Source organism: Lampris incognitus, chromosome 13 (genome assembly GCF_029633865.1).
Source record: "Lampris incognitus isolate fLamInc1 chromosome 13, fLamInc1.hap2, whole genome shotgun sequence".
Classification (NCBI taxonomy): Eukaryota; Metazoa; Chordata; class Actinopteri; order Lampriformes; family Lampridae; genus Lampris; species Lampris incognitus.
The window spans coordinates 39,218,496-39,233,398 of NC_079223.1; the positions used below are offsets into that span (position 1 = coordinate 39,218,496).

The 14,903-nt window shown below is 42.0% G+C and overlaps 1 protein-coding gene across 1 annotated transcript; it reads left to right on the forward strand.

Moving 5' to 3' along the window:
* Positions 1-791: 791 nt before the first annotated feature.
* Positions 792-14,820, forward strand: inpp5f (inositol polyphosphate-5-phosphatase F). Its single transcript, XM_056291786.1, has 20 exons — positions 792-1,268; positions 4,900-4,980; positions 5,354-5,490; positions 6,392-6,520; positions 6,705-6,872; positions 6,995-7,051; positions 7,790-7,988; positions 8,216-8,395; positions 8,598-8,665; positions 9,359-9,483; positions 9,661-9,738; positions 9,936-10,056; positions 10,437-10,565; positions 11,069-11,186; positions 11,275-11,473; positions 11,642-11,713; positions 11,800-11,873; positions 12,063-12,191; positions 12,298-12,385; positions 12,551-14,820. Exons 1-20 carry the CDS (start codon positions 1,172-1,174, stop codon positions 13,704-13,706), a joined length of 3,405 nt encoding a protein of 1,134 aa, XP_056147761.1. The 5' UTR covers positions 792-1,171; the 3' UTR covers positions 13,707-14,820.
* The last annotated feature ends 83 nt before the right edge of the window (positions 14,821-14,903 follow it).

The window sequence follows — 14,903 nt, forward strand, 5'->3', positions numbered from 1 at the left end:
ATGAAAATGCAATATGATAGATAGATAGATAGATAGATAGATAGATAGATAGATAGATAGATAGATAGATAGATAGATAGATAGATAGATAGATAGATAGATAGATAGATAGATAGATAGATAGATAGATAGATAGATAGATAGATAGAAATTGTCCTAAAAGAGGAGATTGGTTTTCACCCATCGCACGGAGCCTCACATGCAGTAAACACATGTACACATACTATACACACTACACAAAACACGTAGAGGGCGGGGGGGGGGATAATACATTAACACAAGAGTTTAGAGGTTCAGTGAGTTTAGGACTTCAATGGCAGAAGTAACACAACTTCAGGTGAGGGACCTGTACCTGAGACCAGATGGAAGCAATGTGAAGAATGGATTAAGTGGGTGAATGGGATCTTGAACAGCTATAATATTCTCATCAATAATAACATATTTTCATTCTGGGTCTGCTTGGGATTTTTTGTTCTGATACGGACATTTTTTTTATTAATCGATATAGAGGCACCAGAGTCATATGATGCAGAGGGTGACATTTAGTTTTATATGATATCATACAACTACTTTCATGTTAACATCAATTTTGCAATGGAAAGAATAAACTAAAGGAGTGATATAACTAATAAATAAGGGGCATATCATCATCGTCATCATCATCATCATCATCATCATCATCATCATCAGAGCCTTCTGCTGGGAGAAAACAGCACCTGGCCACCGGGAATGACGAATCAGGTATGGGTGACGTACGGTTGTTTGGAGCAGGAAATTGACCAAGACAGGGTTTGCGTACTGAGTGATCGGCAGTGGCCGGAGCAAATTTTTCGCTCAGTTCTCTTGCAGTTTCAACCACAGCATGTCCGTGGAAATCAATGCCACCCCGACATACCACTGTCATCATGTTTAAAAGTGGAATTTACAGATCCGCGGAGCTTTTAGCTACTGCCGCTAGCTTGCTTGCTAGCTAGCCAGCCAGCCAACCCAGCAGAGCCGTGAGAACCGCGCTGGGCGAGTTAACCGTAGCTAGCCAGGGACTGGGTTAGCTATCCGGCTAGCTCCGATTTGTTACTTTCCAAGACGTGAGAGTTCGTAGTTGCTGATTCATAGGTTGTTTTGTTTTTTTTTGACAATCGGATACACGTTTTTTATCACGGAAAGGGACAACATGGAGCTCTTCCAAGCCAAAGATCATTACATTCTCCAGAGTGGCGACCGAGCTCTTTGGTGTAGCCGGAAAGATGGGACCATGAGCGTCAGACCTGGTACGGTACATTTATGTCAGCTTTCTCGGCATGCAGCCGGCCATTTACTTCAGCCCAGCGGCATTTACAACGATCCACGAATTAAACGAAAGTCAAAAGATGTGGCTATCTTCTAACGGCGTTATAGACCTGATGACGTGCAAACGATAGCGCTCAGGGGGGTTGATGAATGGTCTAATCTTTGAGTGCACACTGCGCCCCGTCTACACCTGTGGTTCATGTAAAACCCGGGACCTTGTCTCAGTGAAAGTAACGGAGAGGGCTCAGTTTATTGCGTGGATGGTACACGGGTTATATTACAGGACAGATTTAGACTCGGTTCGAAATCCAGTGGGAAAGCTGTTGAATTCGCTAGCGCTCCACGTTACATCCTGAATGTGTGAGTAGGTAACTTAATCACCGATTACACCGAACAGTCGCGTTGCCAAGCCGTTTCCTTCGCTGCGACCAAGAATAAAAATAACTGAATTACACATCTCATGTGCCGTCTTTGACAGCAGACACTTAAGACTTTCACTCAGTGTCTTCCAGTGTCATAAACTAGAAACGGTGGTTAGAAGGTCATTGTTTGATAATGTAGAGACGCTAAACTACATAGTGAGCCGGGGAAGGGGGGTGGTGGTATTATAAACTAGCGTTTCATTCTTCTCTGTTGTTCAGCATGTAACGCCCTATAGCAAATAAGATATCGAAAAGTCGCCTAGCTGCACGTGTGTTATCAACGTCAGTCTGCCGCTCCCGATACTGCAGTTTCTAGCCATGAAAAGGAATGGCCGCAAATGAAAGCAAAAACCTCTGGCCGTCTTGGCATAATGAGAAATGAGTGTTATTCTTACTTTTAAAAGTGGAACCAAAGAAAAAGTTGCATTAGAGAAACTCGAAGGCCCAACGTGTTTGGTTGTGCAGCCAGCCTGAACAGGTTTGGGTTGCACTACTGTTCCATTATTTAATTGGGAAAGGGTTTCCAATGCTCCCTTGGCCTGTTGACAGAAGCACACCGTGAGTAATTTCCACCATATTACACATTCTAAACCAAGCTGTGGTATGATTCTTCTACTTATTTTAAATCTAGACCCTCCCCCCTTACTGCTGGGCTCTCATAGCTATCCCTTTGTACATAGAGTTCTCTGGCTCACGAAACAGGAAGAGTCATTGTCTGAGGCCGCCTTACAGTAGATACTCTCCACCCTTTGCTGCCTGCTCATGGCTTCAGCTATTTAGACACACCCATCACGTTTTTCTAGTTTTCTGCACTATGTTGTTTATTCTGTCATCATTGTCGAGCCAAACTGTTTCCCTTCAGCCACTGAGACTGAGGTGTAAACATCAATTCTTTTTGATGACCATTGTCAAACTTGGGTTTAGTCAAAAGTTTGAAAATGCTAGTGAATTCAAACAGCTTGCTTCTTTTGGACTATATGATACATGATATATTTTGTCTTGGGCTGAGTAGTTCAGTTCATCTAAACCTACTTGGATCATGGCAAACCTCCAAGATTGTGACACACTTAGCAAGATCCCTCTGCCCATGTGGTATGAGCACATGTACCAGTAATGTTCCAGTCACAGTTTGTTGTTTAAACCTTCAAGCTTACGACTACACTGATCAGCCAAAACATTAAAACCACCTGCCTAATATTGTGTAGGTCCCTCTCGTACCACCAAAACAGATCTGACACATTGAGGCATGGACTCCACAAGACTTCTGAGGGTGTCCTTTGGTATCTGGCACCAAGATGTTAGCAGCAGATCCTTTTAAGTCATGTAAGTTGCAAGGTGGTGCCTCCATGGATCGGACTTGTTTTTCCAGCACATCCCACAGATGCTTGATCGGTTTGAGATCTGGGGAATTTGGAGGCCAAGGCAACACCTTGAACTCTTTATCATGTTCCTCAAACCATTCCCGAACAATTCTTGCAATGTGGCAGGGCGCATTATCCTGCTGAAAGAGGCCACTGTCATCAGGGAATACTGTTGCCATGAAGGGGTATACCTGCTCTGAAACGATGTTTAGGTTGGTGGCATGTGTCAAGGTAACATCCACATGAATACCAGGACTCAAGGTTTCCCAGAAGAATATTGCCCAGAGCATCACACTGCCTCTGCCGGCTTGACTTCTTTCCATAGTGCATCCTGGTGCCATCTCTTCCCCAGGCTGTCCACAGGATGTAAAAGAAAACGTGAATCATCAGACCAGGCCACCTTCTTCCACTGCTCCATGGTCCAGTTCTGATGCTCACGTACCCATGGTAGGCGCTTTTGATGATGGACGGGGGTCATCTTCGGCACTCAGACTGGTCTGTGGCTACGCAGCCCCGTATGCAGCAAAGTGTGATGCTCTGTGTGTTCTGACACCTGTCTATCATCCATCCATCCATTATCCAAACTGCTTATCCTTACCCAGGGTCACAGGGATGCTGGAGCCTATCCCAGCAGTCATTGGGTGGCAGGCGGGAAGACACCCTGGACAGGCCACCAGACCATCATAGGGCTTATTGAAGAATAACCACTAAGCTTTATAACGCTATAGCTACAAACATGTAGTACTCTCCATAAAAAAAATAAAAGGAAAAGGGTGGACGGTGGGTTTTGGACTAATAAACAATCCAAAATGGACGAACGATAGCCATCATTAATTTTTTTCAGCAATTTCAGCTACAGTAGCTCTTCTGTGTGATCGGACTAGACGGGCTAGCCTTTGCTTCCCATGCACATCAGTGAGCCTTGGGTGCTCATGAATCTGTTGCCAGTTCACTGGTTGTCTTTCCTTGGACCATTTTTTGTAGGTGCTGACCACTGCAAACCGGGAACACCCCACAAGACCTGCCGTTTTGGAGATGCTCTGACCCAGTCATGTAGCCATCACAATTTGACCATTATGAAAGTCGCTCAGATCCTTACGCTTGCTCATTTTTCCTGCTGTCAAGCACATCAACTTCAAGAATTTACTGTTAACTTGCTGCCTCATATATTCCACCCCTCTACAGGTGCCATAGTAACGAAATAATCAATGTTATTCACTTATCTGTCAGTGGTTTTGGCTGATTGGTGTATATCACCAAGTACTTTGAAATAGTACAGTAGTACAAGTACAGAAGTACTTAAAACAGACAATATTGTGCTATTTATAGCCTACAGCTACCTTAAACTGCTCAGCATGCATTCAGTGGAGTTATTTGGGGTTAAGTTAGTTTATTTGGGGCGGCATGGCTCAGCAGGTAGAGCGGGGTCGTTTAGTAATCGGAAGGTTGCTGGTTCGATCCCCGGCTCATCCAGAGAGTGTGTTGAAGTGTCCTTGAGCAAGACACTGAACCCTTAACTGCTCCTGATGAGCAGGTTGGTGCCTTGCAATGCAACCTCTACCTTCAGTGTATGAATGTGTGTGTGAATGGGTGGATGAATGTGATTTTGTGTTTTTTGCTATTTTTGAATGAAAATGATTGCAATGTCTGTAGTTAACATAAACCTATGTCCAAATGACAGGAGGTTACATAAGATTCTTTAGGTACAACATTGGTATTTTGAATTGGGCTAATTTAGCAAAATCATTTACAGCAAACTCGTATCTGGTCTTTGGCTTTCAGCTATTCTCCACCCTTTGTCTAAAGTTTAATCTCCATTTTAATTTCAGCAACAGACCTGCTGCTGGCATGGAACCCTGTGTGTTTGGGTCTAGTGGAGGGTGTTATTGGAAAGATACAACTTCACGTGGGTAAGTGAGAGATGAAAAACATTTGAACGTCCGGCCCTTAGTCGTTCTCTGCTTTTACACAAAACAGAGACATGCTAATCCTCTTAGCCACCATCATTCTTCAACTAAGCAATGACTGGTTGAGCTGTGTGATTAACCAGCACGTTTTATACTTCCTGTTCAAGGAAAGAGTGTAAGAGATTGATGGTTAGCAGCCGGAAATTAATGTTTAAGTACATATCAAAATTTTCAGTTGTCAGATGTCTTTGGTCGTCTAATTAACAGAACGTCATAGTTTGTGGCTGCTGCACAGCTGGTTTTATTGAACCTTCTGAAATGTGAGGAATTCTGCACCCTTGGTGAATCCAACCCCACCCCTTTTTTCTTTTGGTAGATCTTCCTCTCGAGCTTGTATTAATTCGTCAAAAAGCACTGGTTGGCCATTTGCCTGGAAATCACAAAGTCTTCAAGATCACCAAGATAGCCGTCATTCCGCTATCTGAAGAAGAACCCCAAGAGCTTGAGCTAGAGGTGTGTGTATGATGAGACACGGCAAGTGTATTTTAATCACTGCATTTCAGCTTACAGCCTGTCCTGATGACAGCACTTGAGTCTTTTTTAGATTGTCATTCACTGTTCCCAAGCAGACCTTGTATGAGTCGGTATGAATCATTTCTTTTGATGACGGACAGTGGTCCATAATTAATTGGTTTCAATATGATCTCCCAATTCATTTTCACAGTCGGTATGCATAAAAAAGGGGAATTAATGTAGCAATTGTTGCATAATAATCAAGAGGACTCAGAATTTTGCTAAGATCTTAGTCTTTCAGGGCAGCTTCATGGATGATGAGACAGAGTATTTTCAAGTGAGTAATGTCAAAGTTGGATAATTATTCTTGGATGTGCCTTTAGACCCTTTCCAGCCATACATCCCTCTTGTGCTGCAGAATAGTTAACCCACTTCTTTCGTTGCTAGAAATAATATAGCCCAGTCTAGATGTTAGATTTTCTTCAGTGCCTTGGTATGACATCTTGCTTTAAGATATTGTTTGTAATAGTCAATGTCTGTGTATTGTGTAGTATTAATCTGCGATATTTTTGTGATGTGAGTTAAAGTATTTGAGTTCAACTTGTAAATCCCACTTGCTGTTCAGATGTTTTTTCCCTATTGCTTTTAGCCTCTTTTGAGCCATTAAAGTTGTCTTGGTTAGAAGATAGTCATCAACCAACTTAAAATATAGAATATTGATGACTTCATTAAAAAACTTGGGTCTGAATTTAAAGAAGCTAAAAAAGACAGTTTAGAAAATGAAAGTGAGGTCATCAAGCCAAATTTATCTTCTCAGTAATTTTATTTTTCAAACATCTTTGTGAGATATAAAGAACTGTGGAAATTTGACAGAAGATTTTGAATTGGTCTTCCTTTTCAGCTTTGCAAGAAGCATCACTTTGGAATTGACAAACCAGAGAAACTGGCCCAGTCACCTGATGAGTCCAAGTTCCTGATGAAAACATTCAGCCAGATCAAATCTAATGTGGCTGTGCCCATCAAGAAAAAGGTACTTTTTTGCAGAACTGTTACCAAATTAGTTCTTAGTTTCAGACCACTACATATTTTCAGTCTTGTGCACTTTCTAAGGTATTAATTTTTTCTTGAATTTTGTTTTCTGCACTTCTGTGCCAACTTACTGCTGTTTCTTTTACCATCCACCCAGCCAAATCTAATATTCCACTGCCCTCCAGGTCAAAGAAAACAAAGAGAAAGAGCGTCTGGAAAGACGGCTGCTTGATGAGCTGTACAAGATATTCATGGACTCAGACTCCTTCTACTACAGCCAGACCTATGACCTAACAAACTCTGTACAGCGACAGGGAGACTCGGGCAGTTCCAACTTGCCTCTTTGGAAACAGGTTAGGAGCTCTGATTGTAAGAGCAGAGAGAAAGACAAAGATGATTTAATAGTTGTTCTGTTTAACTTGTAGCACAAAAGCCTTTACTTCTGTCTGATTTCAGTTTTTAATCTTTTTGCAAGGTTGATGACCGTTTTTTCTGGAATAAACACATGATCCAGGAGCTTATCGACTTGCAGGTAGCCAATTTGAAATACTGTAAGCAGAGTACAAATACTCTGCTTACAGTATTTCTTGTTTCTCCTCTGTTTCTCTGTTTCCCCCAGAAGAATTTAGTCAAGGTGGTGTCTCTTTGGGGCCTGTGGGGTTAGTGTTCAGTGTGCAGTCTCTGTTTTGTGTTTTTTTTTTTTTTGGATCATACAAACATCAACATGCAACATACAAAAGTTATTTTTGACTCTTTTTTTTTATTAGCCATCTTTGGTCAAAACTTCATATCTACTGAGGTAGTTATGATGCTATTACACTGCATGGTCATCTTAAAGTACAGATGACCATGCATTGTAAATGTGGCAGTTACATTATGATAATTACAAGTACTCCTATCTAAAGAATATGAAAATACTTGGTGATATGAACTGATAACAACGTAAAGTCATAAAGGTTTGTCAGTTGGTTTTGGATATTCAGCCATGAATAGAAAAGTTAGAGTAAGCAATATTCGCTCACTTTTTTAGCATTATTTTAGCCTTTTATTCCAAAGGAAAATGGGGACCACATTTACCTTTTTAGTATATGCTGATCTTTGTTTAGACTGGGAAAATAGAGAGGGAAGCAAACTAGGGGAAGACATAGAAACGATAGCTCTGGTGGTATTTCATTTTAGGCTAGAGGGCCATACATGTGGTTTCAGCGTCAGAAAATGCAGCCACTCTGGCTACTCTCTTATGCTGCTCCATTTCTTTTTTACACTCTAGACTGCAGAGGTGGACTTTTGGGTGATGCCCATCATTCAGGGTTTTGTCCAGGTGGAGGAGCTGGTGGTGAACTACAATGAGAGCCCTGATGAGGAGAGGAGCAGTCCTGAGACTCCACCACAGGAACTGACTTGCGTGGATGACATCCACCCTCGCTTCACTGTGGCCCTCATCTCCCGACGTAGCCGCCACCGTGCAGGTACAACACAGAGATTTCAGCAGCAAGGCCGTTAGGCCAAAGGTCACACCTAATATAGCCCAAACATTTTTCATTCATACTGTGTAATCAGGATTTTTATCCACATTAAGCTACATCAACAATAGGCTTTGCATCATTTAATGAACAGCATATTTTTGTTCCATTCAAGGGAATCTTGATCTGTGAGATCAATTATGAAAAATGATGATACCTTCTTTTTGCCAAAGGGATGCGGTACAAACGCAGAGGGGTGGACACAGATGGCCATGTGGCTAACTATGTAGAAACGGAGCAGTTGATCCACGTGCACAGCCACACTCTTTCCTTTGTGCAGACCCGTGGCTCGGTGCCTGTCTTCTGGAGTCAGGCAGGCTATCGCTACAATCCACGGCCACGTCTAGAAAAAGGTCAGTGTGATCTGCATGAGCTTAATACTGTACTAGAGCCACGCCAAAGAACAGGATGCTTTTAATGATTTCATTTGCGGAAAAAGGGACAAACTCTCCTTCTTAAATCACAAAAATGCAATATTTCACACAAAATGGTTTGCTAAAAGTCTGGTATTTTTACAGTTGGAGATGGTATGTATATTCTGTTCTGCTGTTTCAGGGGAGAAGGAGACCATTCCTTACTTTGCTGCTCACTTTGAGGAACAGCTCACCCTCTACAAAAAGCAGGTGAGATGCACGGCCAGTGTGTTTACATCTATGAGTTGTGATTAGCAAGAAGATAAACTTTTGTGATCACGTTTTGCATTAAGTTTGGCGGGTTTGTTTGAAGTGCCATGTTTCTGCCACCCTTGGCACAATTTGCATATATTCTAATATTATGACTTGATGTCTACACAAAAAATTCTAAGTTGTTTTGGAAGGCCACGACTGAGTATACTATCACAACTAAACTATGTATTAAGTTCTACACATAGTGACATTTTAGATCGATTTGTTTCTTGTATCATATAATTTGGGTTTCATTGCTCATTCAGTCTCCACTATAGAGTAAACACTTTCTTTCAGAGTTTGCTATTTTGACCATTTATTGTAGTTCCCATCCTCAACAAGTGACTTTTGGAGGTCATTTGTTGAGGATGGGAACTTTGCCTCTTTCTCCTGCAGTATTTTAGTGCAATTCCAAATGTGTATGTTTTGTATAGTGTTGGTTTAAATTGCCTGTTTGGGTTTTCACTGTGCAGCCCAATAACCTCACCTAAAAGTCTTCTCGCATATCAGAGGTGGCTGTGTTGAAGTTATATCTGTCCAAGTGCCTAACGCTTTCTTAGATACACGTCAGGCTAAGAAACTGCACTGAGTGGAGGACTGACTATCTAGAATGACAATTGTTAATTACTTTATTGTTCCATCATTCATCAGATCATCATCAATTTAGTGGACCAAAGCGGACGGGAAAAGCTGATTGGTGATGCTTATCTAAAACAAGTGCTCCTATACAACAATCCGAACCTCACATATGTCTCATTTGACTTCCATGAGCACTGGTAAGAAATAGTTTTCTTTTAATAATAATACATGTTATTTGTGGGTGCCTTTCAGAGCACTCAAAGACACCTTATAGAACACAGTTAAAGAAGAAAAAAATGAGGAAGGAACAACCCTCACCATGAGTATTCTTATTGCCGCTTCCCTTTTATTGTCTTGTATGCTTTTGGTTTCAGTCGAGGTATGAAGTTTGAGAATGTGCAGACGCTGACAGATGCCATATCTGATATCATTACAGACATGAGGTGGGGCTGGTAAGTGTTATTGAGAGTATGTCATACTTGAGAAATGCCAGTTTTCCCACTAAAACATTTGGACATAATTTGTAAGTTGGAAATGATAACAGATGTCAAATTGGCTTCAGTATGTTGTATTTTTATTGCTCATTTCTTTTTGAAAAGGTTTCTTTAATCATGTGTGCATTTTATGTGGATACATCTTACTCTGTTAGGGTGGATCAAGCAGGAGTCATTTGTAAGCAGGAGGGCATCTTCAGGGTCAACTGCATGGATTGTCTTGACAGGACAAATGTGGTGCAGGCGGCAATTGCCCGGGCAGTGATGGAACAACAGGTGAGAGCCTGTTTTCACCTGGATCCAACCTGGCTTGAATAGTGCGGTTGTGACTTATTAACAACAAGGTCATTATGATTGTGACTCATGGCTGTCTTCAGTGTTGCTCTCAGTCGCTATACTCATATGATTAGATGTAAACTGAGACTATGGGCATAAAACCACAAATTGGCAAGTTGAATAACCTTAGTGCCTTGTTAAATCAAACTGTTTCTTCAGGGAAACCCCAGGCAGTTCCACAAGTCACAAATTTAAACTGAAAAGTACACATTTACAGGAATGGCTTCAGGTTAATTAATTTCTATCTAGGAATGAAGGAGACACTGTTACTTATGGCCGTGACGAGGAGCCCATTGTGACTCTCCCTCTTCTTCCTGCAGCTAAAGAAACTGGGTGTGATGCCTCCAGAACAGCCCCTTCCACTTAAGTGCTGCAGAATTTATCAGGTCATGTGGGCCAACAATGGAGACACCATCAGCAGACAGTATGCAGGCACAGCTGCCCTCAAGGTAGCATCATTGCTTGTGTAAATTTACTAACTGGTGGGTGTTAGCTTAGCACAGTTGCCAGGAATATGACATGCTCCCTCTCCACAGCTAATGAGTTTTCCTTAAAAGGAATAAATTGAGATGTTGCAATATTTGCACCTCCTTTGTTTAGATAACTCTTATCAATATGCCAGGTACACCAGATGTACCTGACATACATTGAGATGATCTCTGTCAAATTTCAGTGTTGGTAAGAAACTTGGAAGACCAGTGGCGATATTGGAAACTATCAGTTGGTCAAAATGTGAAGAACACGAGTTTAAGTGCAGGCCTTTGTGACTACCTTGTCCAAGTTATAGGACCTGATGTTACTATCAGAGATGAAATTAGTCTTCAAAATAACTATAAATGTGTAGAACAGCATTTTAATCTCTTGGGAATAGAGTAGCTAAATAAGCTTCTGGAAAGGACCAACAGCAGTGGGACACATCGCATCAGTGTGACTTTTGGTTTCACCAATGCAGGGAGATTTCACCAGGACGGGGGAGAGGAAGCTTGCTGGTGTGATGAAAGATGGAGTAAACTCAGCCAATCGCTACTATCTGAACCGCTTTAGGGATGCCTATAGACAAGCAGTGATTGGTAAGGAGATGGGTATCTCAGCTAAGTATGTGGAGGCCCATTTTGTCTATAAAGTGCCTTTCAAACCTGTCTCGTGCTTCCCCCACAGACATAATGATGGGCCTGCCAGTGACCGAGGACCTATACTCCATTTTCAGTAAGGAAAAGGAGCATGAGGAGAAAGAGAAGGAGAGCCAGAGGGGAGCCCAGGAGCAGGTCAGCCTTCTGCTGCAGACTTACATGCAGCTGTTGTTACCCGAGGATGAGAAGTTTCATGGGGGCTGGGCCCTCATCAACTGTGACATGAGGTTAGTGGATCTTACCATGGATCATCACATGCGGCCAAATTATTAATCTGTTTTTTTAATATGCTCTGGATGTATGACGAATCTGTCTAAAATCAATCTTTGGAAATGCTTTGCTATACATAGAACTCATATCACATTAGTGACATATATTCTACTGCTTCTCCCCAGCATTATAGATGCAACCAACAAAGATGTGGATGTCTTGTTGCTTCTCTCCAATAACGCTTATTACATTGCCTAGTAAGTCAAGCCATTGTAAATATGCCATATTTATGATGAGAGTTGTTAAGAATTTAGAGGATCACTGTTTGTTTGCTTTCTTGTAGCTATGATGAAGAAGCAGATAAAGTCAACCAATACCAGCGCCTCGATTTAGAGGGTTTGGAAAAGATTGAAATAGGTAAGGAGTAAGTTATGTTGAAAAGAGAACTAAAAATTGCTCTACATTATTGGTAATTCACTACACTTCCCAAAACTATACGTATGTTAACTTTTCAGTCATCTTTTAGAATTACGTCTTCCTTTCTTGATTCATCTACTGTCAGCACAGTAACAGTGCCAATTCTTTGCTCTTTGTATTCATTTGAAGGTCCAGAGCCCACTCTGTTTGGGAAGCCAAAGTTCTGCTGTATGCGTTTGCATTACAGAAATGAGGAGACAAGTGGATACTACCACACGTTACGAGCTGCAACACGGAATCCTGAGGATGATGGAAAAGGTGTGATGTAATTCTTTCTAAGATTGAAAGGTTGTGATCTTAAATCTCAACTCTGAGCATATTCACAATGGACCATGTTTGTGATCTCCATTGTGTTGTGTTTCAGACACACTACAGTGTATAGCTGAGATGCTTCGCATTACAAAACAGGCCATGGGGCTGGACCTCCTCCTGGTTGAAAAGAAACTAGACAGGTAAGCAGCAATTAATCTGTCAGTATTCCAATAATATGTTGAGCTCTGATCTCTCTCACATAATTTTATGTTTGCATATCATATAAACGTTTGCTTGCATCTTGATACTGTTTTTGCTTGGTGCTACTTTTCATGATGACCACTGTTTTTGTACTTGCTTTATAGGCGGCATAGTAAACCACATGAGGATATTATGGGCATACAGACCAAAACCACTGACCAGGTGCAAGGTAGCTCCGGTCTTGCACAGGGCAAAAGTTTCCTTCTCAACAAATTCTCTTCCCTTAATCAGAAGGTGAAGCAGACCAAGACAAACGTGAACATTGGCCCCTTCAAGCCCCTTGGGAAACTAGGAACCTTCTCAAAGCCTGATGTAAAGGTAAATTTCCTAAAGCCTACTATGCATGTCAACCTGTGGAAGTCAGACAGCAGCTTGGACACATCAGACGGCAATCCTGCCTCTGGAGCACTAAAGGACCATTGTGATGAGCACTCCGAGATGTCTTCAGACTCAGACTCCTACGTCTCTGACCCTGAGCATCCGTGCTCTGGCTCCTTGGAAAATGTTGACTATGTGTTGCCCAGCTGTGGCATTGTAGCATCAAACCCCCGGTTAGGCAGCCACTCTCAGTCCATTGGTAGCGTAGAGTTGAACATTCCCTCTGTCATCCGGGTCACTGGCTGTGATGGAAATCAGGAAAGCTCATCTCAAGTCAGCGATGACAAGTCTCCAGGGGCTGCCTCAGTGGCAGAAGAAGCTATCCTGATTGACTTTGGAACCCCCATAGATGCCTATTGCCACCAGTTTGTTCAGGATGCGCAGACCAAACCTGTTGAGGTTTTTGGAGAGCCAGAGTCAGCTGCTGTCCTACCACACAAATCCTGGGTGCCTCAGCAGACAAAGGGACCAGCAGACTCAGGAAAACAGCTGGACCCAGAACAGCAGCAGGAGCCCCAGGTCCCCAGGCCATCCCAGCTTGATGTTCAGTCCACTACCTCCGGCTCTAACCTCTTGATTGTCCAGAAGCCTAGCTCAGCAGTCTCAGGAGGCTCTCAGAGGAGCTTCTGTTCTCAGATGGAGGGCAGCCTGGGCCCCTCGCCCGCTGACAGCAACGGTAGCCGAGTGGTGTCTCCCTTTGCCAAGATAAAGAGCTCCATGGTGCAGGTTGCCAGCCTCACCCAGGCAGGACTCACCCAAGGCATCAACTTTGCTGTGGCAAAGGTACAGAAGAGTCCAGAGCCAGAGGGTGTTAATGAGTCCCAGGAGAGCGAACTGAGGGCAATGTTTACACAGTGCCAGACCCGGATCATTCAGATCTAGCATTTTACTTGTAGACTGTTGCTGGATTTTGTAGTTGTACATGTAGAAACCTCCAATATGATAGCAGTAGCATAAGCTTGCACAAAGGGCCACTTCTCAAAGAACACTGCTCTTAAATTTCCTCCTTGGTTGAGCTAACCAATGTTTTTGATGACTCATGTACAAAAAGTACATTACCAAGGTCAACATGACGATGACTGCTTACATGCACACAACAATGCTACTTCTTGCCTGACTCTGAGGATACTTGGATAAAGGTCTGGACATATCTCCATTTCCATGCAATTTTGGGTGCCCTAGAAGTTGAGGGTACGACAGTTACTGTGTACTGCAAGTCATCAGTCAAGTGTCAGATAACTCTTCATAACATCACAAATGTTGAAATTAACAGACGCAGTTAGAGTTATAGTGTATACACATTTAAAAGAACATCAGAAAATGCTGCAAATGTTTCAATTCATATTGAACATTTTATGGGTTCAGTATGATTACTCTATTATGAGTAAATGAAGACACACAATTGGAGAAATAATTCCAGATTGACACATAAAAGGTGGTCATGAAGCGTCATTTCAACCCTTGTATTCGGAGAATGTCAGACATATACGATTGGAGAATTAGTGTGCATGTAAACACATCACCGTCCTTAGCTTGTGTAACTCTTTTTTTCCAGTTGATTTCCTGCTATGGTTGCATGTGAGGCCAATTGTTAAAATCAGGTAAACCAGGCAGGTAAATTACAACTGCATGTTGAAAGTCCAACTGTAAATCTTTCATGTACTGTATGTGATTCCTGATGTGCTGGTCACCTATTGGCATTGATGCAGGCCCCATTATAGCTGCAGTTCTGAACACTGGTAATTGAACCTGACCAAATTTCTTGTGATCTCCAAAGGAAAGTTCTTTGTTAAATATTACCCTTAATATAGCCATCGGAAAACTAACAACTGACATGGTTAGGCCTATGTAATATCAGTGTTGTCAAGTGTAACCTATAGGAAATATACCAATATATAAATTAATGATCACGTAAGTGTATACAGGTTGATATGTACAGTGAGTATTGTATGTATATCTGTTCCTTGAATAGAACCTTCCTATTTACTAATACAAACACATATATACAATTATTTATGGCGGGTTATACAGGGGGTTTATCTCCATACATTTTGGCTTTTGTATTGAGGCTGGAGTAGT

Coding starts and splice junctions, on each gene's coding strand:
- inpp5f (XM_056291786.1), top strand. CDS start 1,172: ATGGAGCTCTTCCAAGCCAAAGATCATTACATTCTCCAGAGTGGCGAC. Junction 8,666..9,358: donor TCACCCTCTACAAAAAGCAG/GTGAGATGCACG, acceptor ATCATTCATCAG/ATCATCATCAATTTAGTGGA. Junction 11,714..11,799: donor AACGCTTATTACATTGCCTA/GTAAGTCAAGCC, acceptor GCTTTCTTGTAG/CTATGATGAAGAAGCAGATA.